The 14,269-nt window shown below is 45.8% G+C and overlaps 1 protein-coding gene across 5 annotated transcripts in view; it reads left to right on the top strand.

Annotated features, from left to right (window-relative positions):
• The first annotated feature begins 8,298 nt into the window (after positions 1-8,298).
• LOC133411108 (phospholipid-transporting ATPase IH-like) overlaps positions 8,299-14,269 on the top strand; it is a 36,737-nt gene continuing 30,766 nt past the window's right edge. For all 5 annotated transcript variants that reach the window (XR_009769618.1, XM_061693029.1, XM_061693030.1 and 2 more), the window contains exon 1: positions 8,299-8,658. Coding sequence is in view for 4 of the 5 variants with exons in the window: in XM_061693029.1 (XP_061549013.1) it covers positions 8,620-8,658 (39 nt within the window). In the remaining variant the exon portion in view is untranslated. The remainder of the gene's footprint in view (positions 8,659-14,269) is intronic.

Below are 14,269 nucleotides of genomic sequence, written 5' to 3'. Positions count from 1 at the left end.
TCAATTCGCCAGTGAACACGATCGTGGGGAGGTGTTGCGTGTTGACAACGCAAGTTGACAGCAATTGAAGGTACGAACCCAACTTGAACGATACGTTTTGACAATACCAAGATTCCGCCCGACGACTACGATATATTCTTAAATACTAATATGACTGCAGCTGACTGAGCAGTTGTGACCGTGTTCTTTGTGTGCGCGCGTATATATGGTTGTATATGTTACACTGCCCCCTGGTGGCCAAGGCACACACCAAAAGGAGGAGGAGCACAATCTATAGTACTAATTCCATGAAGTCCTGACTCACAAGCAGTTTTACTCTTTACATATTCTTTATCTTACTTTGTTGTTAATAATTACAATATGGTAGAGTGCTGCTTTTCTGATTGTAAAACACATTACAGAATTTTGAGTTGACTTTTTTTTTGAGGGGCTGTTATAGATGAATGGCATTTCCATTCATTTCAATAAGGAAAGAGGATTTAAGAATAATGAGTTTGGAAATGTGAAAATTACGCCCAACGGCGCCGATAATGCAATTCTGTCTCTGTATGTATTCCATCTTTTATATTTGCAGACATTTCCCAATTCCAACCAAGCCATTTTCTGTGTTCCAGGCGTGTGCACTTTCTATCGGGGGAACGAGTGCAAAGCACTCCCGCGGCAGGATATCGCGTGTTCCTAACGACGCGTCTGCGTGGCGTTAACTGCGGCGCACATCCGTCTCTTTGGCATTAGCGAGACGGATATATTTTTCACGCCGCCATTAGGGCCCGAACGGTGAGTCGGGTGAGAGTCGGTTTTATGCTAATGCGCCCTCTCACACCTGCAGCTTGCAATTACCCGCCGAGGAGCTGGCACCGAGGCTTCACCGGCAATAATGTGAATAATGGCAAAATTGCAGCAGTCTATTGAAGAAAATTGAGGAGAGGAAGATGGAGAGCCGTAAGAAATGTCGAGGGGGGGGGGGGGGGGGTTGCGAGGCGAAAAGTGAAGGGGAGAACAATGAAAAGGTCTCGCTTAATTAGCCTTGAAATATCTGTCGTCCTCTCACCGGGCCGCCGACTTTTCCTCTTCAGCTTGACTTCACGTCACTTTTGCCGTTCAACAGTTCTGACGGCGCCTTTTAAGCCACCGTGATTTGTATAACCGCCTCTTGCTCACCCTGCATCACCTCACGCGTGACCACAATCATGGCGGACAGTTTGCGCGCTTCCCGGAGGTTGTCACACTCTGTGCAAAAGTAAAAGTACGGATATTTGTGACAAAAAGAAATAAATACTCTGGTAAAAGTACTGATTCTACTGTTTTCTTTCAAGTTTGCGGTTAAAACACTTTTTTTTTCTTTTCTTTTGTCATAAAGCTTCAAACTGCCCATACGACCTGACAATAGATTTTTATTCAAATGCACTTGAAAAATCAAAAGTCAAAAACGCCATATTGCGCCGGCCATTACCCTCCTGTCAAGCAGCACAAGTCGGTCTGTTTTCTGCCAAAAACCCTTCGCGCTCACATGAAACAGTGACGCGGCATCGTTGCTGAAGCGCTGACCGAGTGCCACAAAACGGCGGACAACCCTGACGTATGATCCGGCGAATCGGTGCGGCATCTATCGACGTCCGACGTCAGAGCGGAACAAATACAGGAAGCGCCCGCTATTAGTAGGAGATAGGGACCCGAAAAGGTTTGTAATTGCCTATAGATGTCACCGGATGGCAGCAAAGAGCGTTTTTTTTCTTCTCTATTAGACACAGCTATGGACTGACTAAATGAAGCTCCCCTAAATTCGACGTGGGTGCGCGGCGCCAAGATGCCACAGGATGACGCCAAAACAATCTTTTCATGTGAGACATGACTTCGGCCTGAGCACAAAAACACAATAGGCAAATCTCTCAGCAAATAATGGAAGATCGGCTCCCCCGAAAGAAATCAGCAAATCAACTTTGCCAGTGCCTAATTGCAAGTAGGCGGGGTTTGACTGTACATTCCTGCCATTATTGTTGTGGGTTCTGTTTGTATGCTTTGCTGCTCTCTGTGTGTGTTGAAGTAACAGCTGTTTAAAGGTCTATAATGACAGAACCATCTGTGCTAATGCTCCTTAGCCCGTCTATGGCGCTTCGCCTTTTATGTTAGCATTAAGCTAGCGGACATTTTTTAAATGAAATGTTAGGGTTTGCTTGAACGTGTCGGTGTTTACTTGTCTTTTATTTATGTATTCAGTTTGTCAGTAAACCTCACCTGGGAGTGACAAGCAGCTTGAAGCAAGCACGCATCGCCTCTTATTTGGAGAACTGTGCAAACGGGATTGCGAGAACAAATTAAACCATGCGGTGAAAATATTTCGTGCGTTTAAGCGTGTGTGTATATCGTGTCTCTGTATTGTGGATTTTCACCTATTGCAGGTGGGTCCAGAACATATATGCCTTGCGAGGAACGCGTGTTTGTGCGCGCGTGCGTGGAGCGGGAGGACCTGGGGGGGAGTTCGGGGGCCTCTTCGGGGCTGCCGGCCTCGATAACAAGCGCCGTAAAATCAATCACCTCCTTTGACAGCCTTACGAGTGGCCCCGCCTCTTTATTTCCTGTCACTCTCTCTCTCTCTCCGAGGCACCGAGTGGAACCTCGAAGGTCGAAGGCGATCCGTTCCGAGATGCCGGTCAACCTCCAGTGTGTCTGATCTTCTCAAGGGGAAGTTTGAAAATGGATTGAATCCGCAGTGATTGGCTGGAGAGCAGTCAAGGGTGTACCACGCGTCTCGTCCAAAGTCAGCTGACACCAACTCCACCTTTTAAAGATGGATGGATGGATATACAGTTGGAGGAAGTATGTGAACCCTTTGGAATAGTTTACATTTCTGCATAAATTGGTCATAAAATGTAGTCGGAGCGTCATCTAAATCAATAGAATAAACAAACTTAAACTAAAACCATCCCTCCATTTTGTTTCTGCTTGCCCGGGGGGGTCGGGTCAACAACTAATACCACGCAAACGATTATGTTTTCATATTTTTTTGGAATTAAAAATAACGTGAACATTCACAGGACAGGGAGGAAAAAGTCAGTGAACCCTTGGATTTAATCACGGGTTGACCCTTGACCCTTTGGCAGCAATAACCTCGACCAAGCATTTGCGGTAGTTGCGGATCAGACGTGCCACGACGAGCGCGATGAATCTCGTACCCTGAACAAATATGAATTTGTGATATGTCAATTTGAGCAGAGAAGCAACGTTAACCACCGTAAAAACCGTAGAAAAGAAAGAAAGAACATTCCGTCAACCAGCGGCGAGGCCTATTGCGACGCTGCAATCTGCGAAAGTGAGTCCGTGCACGTTGCCTGTGTGTCATCTCGCCTTCTTCTCCTCGCCTCGCTTGACGCCTCCCGTGCGCGCTTGAACCGACGTTCTCGGGTGACGCCGTCCGTGCACGACGCTGCAATTGTTGCAATATTGACTCAATTCTCGATCGTACAATTGTGGGCCTTCACATTGAGAGGTTGCGCTGTTGAACGCACGCGCGCGCACATTTGCGTAAGTGGGGGGCACCTGGTAAAGTGCTTGCAGGATTAGGAACTTGTATGAGTTGGTTACACATGTTCGGGTCAGCTCTGTGACAACACTGTTGTCTAAACACCTCTTCTTTGGCGTGCATCTTTTCGCCTTCCTTTCCCTGTGTGTGTGTGTGTGTACAAGGGGTGACTGGATGAGGACGAGGATGTGGGGGGGGGGGGGGGGGGCACTAAATCTGCAGAGAGGGCTTGGCAGCGGCTCCTCTTTTTCCTCCTCTCGCTTCATTGCTTTGGTCCTCCCCAAATCCTATTTCACGGTGCCAAGTACGCGCTCCCTGGGATCTCCTCGGCTCCCATCTCCAGACGCAGGTTTTAAGCCTCTCCTGGCACCCGCAGAGGTGGAGGCATGTGACGCACGTCCCCCATCCCCCCCACCGCCGAATCTCTAAACCTGGCATCCACGCACTCACCCACATTACTGGCCCAAAAGTCCCTGAAGATGTCACCGCCACGGTCGGTGACGTTTGACATGAGGTCACGCCCGGAGCCTGTTTGCATGAATGCAAGCTCCTCACTTGCACAGTAACACACGCGCGCGCGCACACGCACACACGCACACTCTGGTGCGGGCCTGCCTGTTACATCAGTCGAGCAAGCTCCCAATCATCATCAGTCTCGTGTCGCTGTTGTCGTTTTCATGAATAATCATAGGACGCGCCTCATTTAGCTGCCCTAACTCGCGCATTAATGCTCCTCCAATTACACACGATCAAAGCAATTCATGAAGTGCCAAATCACCTGAAGACACTCCACCAGTCGCACGCTGGCGCCCACCGGGCTGCGTTTCGCCATCGCGGCCACAAGATGGCGCTGTTAGACTGAGATGACCGCGCCGGAGCGTTGCAATCTTGACGCGCTCGTCACATCAATTATCGTCAAGCAGTTGCCAATCGTTCTCTTTATCATACGTGACCGTCACATGGAGAATGTTATGAATATGGATTATTCGTCTTTGGTAAAGGTTTACAGTGCTTCTTCCTACACTGAAAAAAAAAAGGTGCTAATACTGATTATAATGCGGTGCAATGATGTAATTTTCAGCACTGACTACTGTTCAGACCAGCTGTACTCAAGTGTTTCAGTAATGGGATGAAATGTATACATTTTTATTTGCTCGTTTTTGGAATCAACTTTCAGTCAATCAATTAATTTAAACGTAATGCAAATTTGACAGTTTAAAAAAAATATAATAATCATATGAATACAACTGTATACATGAAACACTTAACAGCAGTTGCAAGAAAATGAATAGAAAAAGTAACTTATCCTTCCATCCGTTTTCTGTAGCACTTGAAAAGAAAAACCGTGCACGCACAAGGCAGAACATGCAAACCCCACACAGGAAGGAGACCGAACCCCTCGATCGTGAGGTTTGAACCCTGACCCTCACCACTGTGACGCAGACCTGCGACCTATACTATTCGCCATCCTGCCATTTGATTGGCCAAGTAGGTTAAAAACACACAAGGAATTTGTCTCTGGTAGTTTGAGCCACTCGAGTACCACAGCGAAGGGCAGTGTGACACTATGGCATACATTCTTTATCCTCTGCGTAGAACAGCTAATAATAGCGCTGTCCCGACGAGCTGGGAAAAGAGTCGAACCTCTCAGTGAACATATAGCTGCCTGTCTTATACTGCCCCCACGTGGCCAAGTCGGTCACACTCGAAGGAGCAGCACGACGGCCATTCGGTTGATTCAGTGTGACAAAAAAAAAAATCTTCAATTTGTTTTGATTCTATTGTCATGACTGTATTTTTTTTTTCATGAAATACAGTATTATGGAGTGATATTCTTCCTCATTAATATACACAATGTTTTTTGTCTTGTGTGGCCTTTGCATTCAGTTCCGAGCTTGGTCACGGGACAGATGAAACTCTTATCTCGAGGCGCCGCTGTATTCTTCTATTCCTATTTTGAAGCTGCTCGCACTATACATAAGGAGCCTATTAGGTTCCCCATATAGTGCTGACAGTGCAGTGCAGAGTCAGCAAAATGCAGTGCAAAGGAGCCTGAAATATCTTCATCGCTTGACGCAAACCACTCTGCATCCACTCTTGTACTGTTTAGCCTCAGTCACTTTTTCCATCAGTTAGCTTGCAGATATTATAAATGCACTTATATTAAGAAATATTATATGCAGCATGAGCGCCATCTTGGTGGCACGGTGGGCGACTGGTTCGAGCGTCTGCCTCACAGTTCTGAGGACCGGGGTTCGAATCCCGCCCCCGCCTGTGTGAAGTTTGCATGTTTTCTCCGGGCATACTGAGGCTGTGCTGCAGTGCTATAGACAATATATAATACGTTAAAGTACATAATATTGGATTGCGATCATATTTTAAGTATCATTAACATTTTGTGTTAAAAAAAAGAAAATATATTGAATTTTGAAAAATGCATTTGTACAAATAAATACCTCCATCCCTAATAAATGCCGTTACTAACAATGCCTAATACTCTCTGCAGTTGAGTAAATAAATACACCCAGCCGCTTCCTGTGGAAATGCTGTAGCCGTATTACAGTACAACAAAGAATAATACTGTATTTGTATTCGATATCTTTTCATTGTAATATCCGGCATTTTAATCATTATTTGTGAAAGAAATCATTTCAAATACATTTTTTAAATGCTTTTGCACAAATAAAAACCTCCATCCACAATAAACGCTATATCTCAAATCATCCTTCCCCAGTGCAATAAATGAAAATGCTAAGACGTGTATGCTCACATATTCTGTTCACGAGGGTGTGCCGCAGGCCTCTGTGTTCGGTCCACTTTTATTGACCATTTTGGTGAATCATCTCGGTCAAAATGTGTCAAATGCAACGCTCCTAATAAATGCCTTACATCATAGCTGTCAGTTGCGCAAAGAAGTACTGCACTCAAAGCAGTATTAGCTATGGTGTGTGAGTGGCGAACATGCATCACTTGGCATTACTACAAAAGATGACATCAAGCACTTCATTCTCACAGCCCCATCTGTGCATGCAGGACGACTTAGTCGTCGTTATAATGTGCCCGAAGGCCTGCGCGAAGCAAAGCAACGGCATTATCGTGCAGTACCTTAGTGGGTCGCGGTGTGCTACGCGATGCATTATTGATCACGCTAATTGAAAGATGTTCCGTCTGGAAATGAAATGACTGGTGCAGACATCCCGCCCGGCCACCTGACTCACCTCGGACCCGCCGACGGAGGTGGGCCCGGTTTTCCAAGGTCCTGTATGTCCAACATGTCACATGACTCAGTGACACAACATACTGTAGATTACTTTCACATGGAGTTGCAAACATTGCTTTATTCCATTTTATTTATTTATTTATTTTGTCTCCAAAGTGTTCTGTAAATTGACTGACCGGAGACAAATTCCTTGTGTGTTTTGGATATACTTGGCAAATAAAGATGATTCTGATTCTGATAAACAATGCACACAACGCAATGAGCGCTGTTACATCATCTGAGACCAATGTAACGTATTCTATACATATGTATGTATCCAAACCACCCAAATATATATATATATATATATATATATGCCTTCATGGATAATAAGATAATAATGCTCCCTTTTGACTGACGCTGTAAGAAAGGTATTTATTTTAACAATGTTTATTATTGTGGGTGTAGTTTGCAGCTGTACGGCATCATGCTAAATTTAGGGTCTTGTTAATATAATTCTTTTTATCCTTAAATATACATACCGGTTGGTGCATTGTATCATAATCTAAAACAAACACTTATCCATCGTACCAAAAAAAAAAAAAAAAAAAAGTCAATAAAGCATGACCGTATCCATTGCTTGGTAATGTACGCCACACAAGTTACACAATGATGTCATCAACATGAAGAAACAACTTAATGTCATGAAATGAGCAACTTAGCGCAGACTTGACATACCAAATAGCCACCTAAATATAAACACTTCTTTAAAGACTCTTAACTGATAGATAGATAGACAGACTGTAGCAACCCTGCCGATCAATGTGTGGGGGCCAGTGCGCGCGCGCGTGTGTGTGTGCGTGTGCGCGTGTGAACCTCAGTATTGTCGTCTTTTGAGAAACTCCGTAGCGACTGCATTTCCAGTTGAAGTATGCCAATCCCCCTCGCCGGAGTCGTCCGCGTCCATTGACGTCACGTGACGTGCAACACGGACAGTATGCAAAACTCAAAATAACTGTAATATGACTACTCTACTATCCAAAGTCACGCGTGAGATGATGTATGACGTCACCGGTCCACGTTTGGGGAGTGACGCGTTGGCGACATCACTGTTTATCAGCATGTATTGGAATATTTGACTGTACCGTTAACAAATCATTTGCTTTCCAGATTTCTACAGTAAATATGAGTTGTAAATCCATTGTTTCAAAATAACGGGATAAAGAAGCACACAATTGAACATTGACCAATGTAATACTGCCATAAAATCTAAATCGTTGTGTATTGTGTAAATATTGGGTGGGATATGTACACGGTCCTTTTTCAAATCGCCATTTAGGTCTGTTTACGCTGTATTTTATATTTGGTATTTACAGATGTGTTGATTATTTGCATGTATATTTCGTTTATATGTACAGCAGTATTATTTGATGTATATATCTAAAATAATGCAGTTCATGTAAAGCATGTAAAAGCATGTTGTTGTTTTTTTTTTGCCAATGTTTAGGTTTTGACTTCATCCGTGCGCATGTAACCGGCGAGCCCCAGTGCGCATGCGCGTCGTCGTCGTCATCTGACGGTTGAAGCGTTGGGGTGGACTCCGTCGCCACCGAGAGGCCCACGGTCGCAGAACCGGCGCGTCGTCGCACTCCGAACGAGAGACAAGGAGCGCACCGGAGCGCCGCTTTTGCACGAGGTGCCATATTTGCCCCCCCCCGACATGTAGCAGTCCGGCAGCGCGTGGGAGATCACAGCGTGGGAGAGGAAGAGGGGGGGGCGGGCGGGCGGGGGGGGGGAGCGATGCCGTGAAAATCGAGACAGCCCACTGAGGAAGACGAGGATGGACCCGTGCGGGGCGATCCGAGGAAGGTAGCGGCTCGTCGTCGCTTCGGCGTGGACGATGGATTTCAGCCGCCTCAGGAACATCATCAGCAGATACGTAAGAGACCCCGCAACGCACACACACAAACACGCCAACACGCAGCTGTGGATTAACAACCTACGGCCCGTGGGCCATGTACAGCCCGCGGGAGCTTCTGATCGGGCCCGCCGAACAACCCAGATGACTGTTGTTATTAATAAAAAAAAAAAAAAAAAGTGCATCAAAAGCATTTGTTGCATCGTAAACCCGTGGCAAACACGTTCTGCGGGTCCAAGCGCTTTTTGTGACTGGGAAGGCTTGTTTGTCCGTGCGCCACAGGAAATGTCAAATGTCACCAAATTGGCATGGAAATTATTTGACTTACTTTCTGACTTGAATTTTATTTGCTTGAGTACAAATGCCTTTGCTCACCTTTCATAAACGATGAATCGCAAGATTGCACAGGGAACTGGACGATGAATCCCCGCGTATTTGCGGTTCCGAATGAGCAAATTTCACATATTCACGGCTTTTCTGAGGGGAACCGATCCTCTGTTATTTGCTATTAAAAAAACATTTAAAAAATCATCATCGTTGTGAGAAAATGGATGTATGGATCTTATTTCAAAGGAACGAGCCACGCCCACCCTTGCCCGAACGCATCGTCGTGTGCTTTAGCTTCATTAGCCGCAGGCTGCTAAACGCAAAGCCCGAATGTTTGCCCCCACGTAACTTTGTCTCCGTGGGGAACATGCTAGCGCGCTGAATGGAAATCAACTTGGCTGGCCCACTTTTGAGGTCGCTAACGAGGAGAAGCCCACGGCCTGCGCGGAAATAAAAAAAGTCCACGTTAGCGACGCCTGCGCCCGCGAATGGCGTCTCGATAAGGCAAATGTACACAGGAGGTTATTAAAGTTAGCCTAGACTCTTTTGTTGTTTTTACCATTTCTGCTTCTCTTTTTACACTTTTTGTGACAGTTAATGTAAAAAAAAAAAAGAAAATAGATTTCACTCATGATTTCATTTCACTAATACGTGTTTAGCAGTGGTCGTTTTTTTTGTTTTTTTTTACACTTCTACTTAATGACCTTTAACAATGTTAACATAAAACGTTGCCTGTACACGTAAGAAAGCCAGAAACAACGTATTCAATAATAACAATAATCATAAAGTTAGCAAAGCAAGTTAGACACCTCACAGATAAGTTTTCTTGTTTTTTGCGTTTAACTAACTGACAGTTAAGAACCGTCGAAAATGTATGCGACTCCGTAAGCAACACCTTTATCCTTTGTCCTTACAGTGAAGGCTGTTTTGTTTCTTGTTTGACTGATAATGGTGAACTTCTTTTTACACTGGTGTGACAGTTTTTTTTGTTTTGGTTTGTTTTTGTGTGTGTCTGTGTTTAATTTGGATTTCGTGTCGCCGAAGTATCTGACCGGGACTCGGTATCGGCAGACACTCGGAAACAAGGGACTCGGACTTTGGGGCAAAAAATGCGATCGGGACATCTCGGGCAGTGGCAATAGAGATGTATACCTTAAGTACTCAAGACATGGCCTGTACAGTTCATCATGGTTTTCACGATGGCCGCCTTTTGACTCTGGAATGGATCGATAATTCATTTTCCCTTATTTCCTACTCAGAAATGGTTTGAAGTCAACAACAGCAAAACAACACGATGACGTCAAGAGAAGGGCAGCAAAGGTTCCTTGTTAGTGTTGATCAAGGGTGCAGCCGCTTGTCAGACTCTCCGTGTGACCCACGACCTTTGAACCTGACCTTAAAAGTGTCTCAGGTGCTCTGAGGATCGCTGTTCGGTTTATTTATCGTTTGGACTCCGGCACGCCCGCAATTTGCTCGTCCTCCAGCAGCGGTAGTGTCACAACCGCAGGCGCAGCACTGCGGCGAGATGGGGAGCGCGGTTATTGGTTTGGGTCATCGGACGCACCTCCCCCCACCTCACCTCATCGAACGCATCCCGGCTGCGACACTACGCAGTAGACGGCCAATGAATCACGCATTCGAATATGCACATATTGACGGCGAGGAGCGAGCGAGAGGGATGATACTGTTTATCGTGTTTGGCCCACTAACGTTAACCATTAACACGGCATTTTTTCTAGCGGGCGCTTCTTTAACGAGGCAGCGCGGAAGAACCAACGTTACAGTACAGAGCGGGCAAGTCGTAAGTCCCGCTGTGTGTAAATTTGCAAGCTGGAGAACAAGATGCCAAAATTGCGATTAGCAGCTCGTCGAGTTCAACGTCGACGCGGTCGTAAAGACGACTAAGTGACGCATCGGTTCAGCCCCTACTTGAAATGCACGAGTTCGATGTCGGCTTGACAGTTGCCACATCTGCCGTGCGGGCAGCATACTGTAGCTTGTGGTCAAGATGTCTACCGTGCAGCACATGGCGGCATCAGTCGTAAGCCTCTTTTACATCGAGCTCCCGCAAAATGGCATCGCCGGAGCCGTGCTAGAAGATCCGACATTTATCTTCTACACACAACCCAGCTAACGCGGGATATCGCCGCAACATTTTGCGCTTTCACCCAACGACGCCGCTTCCCACAATCAGATAATTAGATTACACCGGTGCCAGCGTATTGTGTAGCGTGTCAAATATTTTTCTTTTTTTTTTTTTTTTTTTTCTTTTCCAAGTGCGAAAGGGGTTATCGTAGCAGCAGAGTGGCACGAGGTGTTCAAAGAAAAAGGCTTGATTGACACATTGCGTGTCAATCAGAAAACAATTGAATTAGTCTGAGGTCAAATCACGATAGGGCCGTCCTAACCCTCTCACGGTACAAAATCAATAAGCCGGCATCAACTATTGATTATTGGCGACTGGTTGTATTGCTTTGTTGTTGTGATGATAGGAGATGCTCTGTAATTCTCATCCCTTGTCAAACGCACAAAAGTCACACTTTGGATGGCTCATTAGGTGCCATCCAGTACACGCGAGCGTTTACAAAATGCTCACTTTTGCCTCATCACATCGTCTTCCTGACCGCCCTTCTTATTGTTTTATTAACTATGACTGCAATGCACTTCCTCACCAGCTTGAATTTGAATTTAACTGATCCTCTTTCATTCTAATTGGCCTCCATGCCTGAAATGCGTACGTGTGCAGCGCCGAGGTCGGGTGGCGATGTTGTCTCTCATGAGATTTATCGTTATAGTGACCTCCTGTGCACGCTGGCGTGTTAGCGCACGTGTTATATTTGTCTCATGCGTGCCCTTTTGTCATATGGTAATAATAGCGGTGGCGTGATGCCTCGGCGGGCCACCGCCTGCGAAGGCCGCACGAGCGGGTCATGATCTCTATTAGAGGCACGCTTATGCGTGTAGGTGGAGGGCTTTGTCCAAACTTAAAGACGGCTATAAGTTCTTGAATGTGGATAAATCATAAATGGCCTTTTTAATGTGCCCGTCGTCCGGAAACGATGATGACTCCCCAACTGTAACACCTTATGTACCGTGACCTGTCGATCAAATGGCTCAAACAAACGAACTTAACAAGGACGCCCGTGGACTTTTCTAACATGGCAGCTGATATATAATACAGCAAATAGTCATTCAAGTTGTTCGGCGTTGCAGACTCGGCCCCGAAAGAAAACGAAGCTCCAGTTGTAGTTTGAGCTAAGGCTGCAACGATGAATTAAATAACTCCAACAATTTCATTCCCCCAAAAAAAACGAAGCGAACTCTCTTCCCCGGAAGCTCCGTGGGGATCATTTTTCCACACGAACTCACGTTACTGCGGTACGTCGAGGCACGACTGCATTGCATTCGGATTTGCACTCAGTGAAAGAGCAAGGAGCTCGTTTTTGTTCGCCCTATTCCAAGTAATTGTAAAAGAATTGTTTGTGGTTTGTGGTCACGATGCGCCTTCATGTTTCGTGGAGTGGGACAACATCTAGCATGTTGGCCAGAAGACTTTGCGTTGCGCATTTTCTGCGTGTCCTCTGTGGATGATCTCGTCTTTCTTGCGAGGAATAAACCTGAAAGAGAGATAACAGTAATGTCGAAAATATCAACACACGGGGTTGATATAAATGTTCGAGCGGATCATCATCGTTTGCGAGCATGTTAACGCTTTGGTTCACCGAGCATCACCGTGGGTCATAGAATATGTCCTCCGTTGATCCAGTGGGTGGCAGACGGCTGAAGAACCTGAGAAAGGTTCACAGCTCCTCCACTCCCTTCGGCTGCGCCGGAAAGATAAAAGTGACACATTGCCGTTTTGGGGAGTTCTATTTCTGTTCTTAGACCCTCGCACTCATCTCGTAGACGGCTATAGTGTACGTCGCTCTCCTGGCATTTGGGAATGACTCCTCACAGCTTCCCACCAGGTTGTTAGCGCGTCGCCTGTGTCGAATTGGGATGAAAGGAGGAAGAGGGTCATGGACGCCGCAGATTATGGCGGTGGTTTAAGGGGGAGTGATGTAGCGCTGCCAAATGAAAGCGGTGCAACACGGTTGCGAGTCGAGCAGGGGATGAAGCAACAACATTTACATTTTGTCTTTTTTTTTTTTTTTTTTTGAATTAATCCGACGTTTTGGTTTTTGTTGTTGTTGTTTTTTTAAATCTTGTGGTGCTGCAGGATGTTTGCATCATGAAACAGTTGAGAAAAAGGTTAAGGCTGTAGAGATACTTAAACATACTGTGCTCTAACACTGGTGTGTGTGTATATATATATATATATATATATATATTTAAATGTAGTGTAACCAAAAAAGAACAATCATTCAAAGAAACATAATGCCACACATTTTCCACAATTTATGAGTTCCAATTGATCTTAATAAAAGGTTTCTGACCCCCCTTGGTCAAAATACAAAAAGGAGAACGAATTACAGCACCCTTAAAAAACAAACGTTTCGTGATGTTATTAAATATTTCTGAAAACTTTGAGAAACCCCCGAGATATTCACCCTTCCACCTCCAGTCTGCGAACAAATGATGCTTGCGCAAAACCACTACAGGCTATTTGACCTACGTTCTCAACCCCCAGAATAAAGCGAGCGCCCATAAAGATTTTGCACGGATTTTCAAAATTACACTCGGTCAATTAGTGTGCTGGATCCGCACGATATTGCCAGCTGGACCTCCCACAGTGGTGTAGAGCTGTACTGCAAATATTATCTGTGTAAATGTTGATGCAGCAGGGCAACACGGCGGCTTAAAGGTTAGCACTCCTCCTGCCTCAGACTCGTGAGGTCCCGGGTTCGAATCACAGCTCGGGCCTTCCTGTTTGCGAGTTTACTCTGGGTATTCTCCCACGTTCCCAAAACACGCATGCTAGGTTCACCGACGACTCTGTGATCTGTTGGCAACCAGTCCGGGGTGTACCCCGCCTCTCGCCCAAAGTCAGCCGGGATAGGCTCGAGCTCCCCTGTGATCCTAATGAGGTTAAGCGCTATAGAAAATGGATGCATGAATAGACTGTGCAGGCGTACCTAAGTGGCCGGTGAGCGTCTGTTAGCGTACGAATCTGCCCCGGCCTTTGTCCGTTGAAACACGAGGAGTTCATAAAAAATAAATAATGATAAATAAATAAATAAAGCTGCTTTAATGAGGGATGCCAGCCCGATATGGCGCGCGTCTGTGTGTGTGACGCAGCGTGGCGGCAACGTGGGGGAGGGACGAGACACGACCATTTAATCAGACCGCTTCATGGTCTGTTGCT

Source organism: Phycodurus eques, chromosome 12, assembly GCF_024500275.1.
Source record: "Phycodurus eques isolate BA_2022a chromosome 12, UOR_Pequ_1.1, whole genome shotgun sequence".
Lineage (NCBI taxonomy): Eukaryota > Metazoa > Chordata > Actinopteri > Syngnathiformes > Syngnathidae > Phycodurus > Phycodurus eques.
This window is presented reverse-complemented; position numbering and strand designations above follow the sequence as displayed.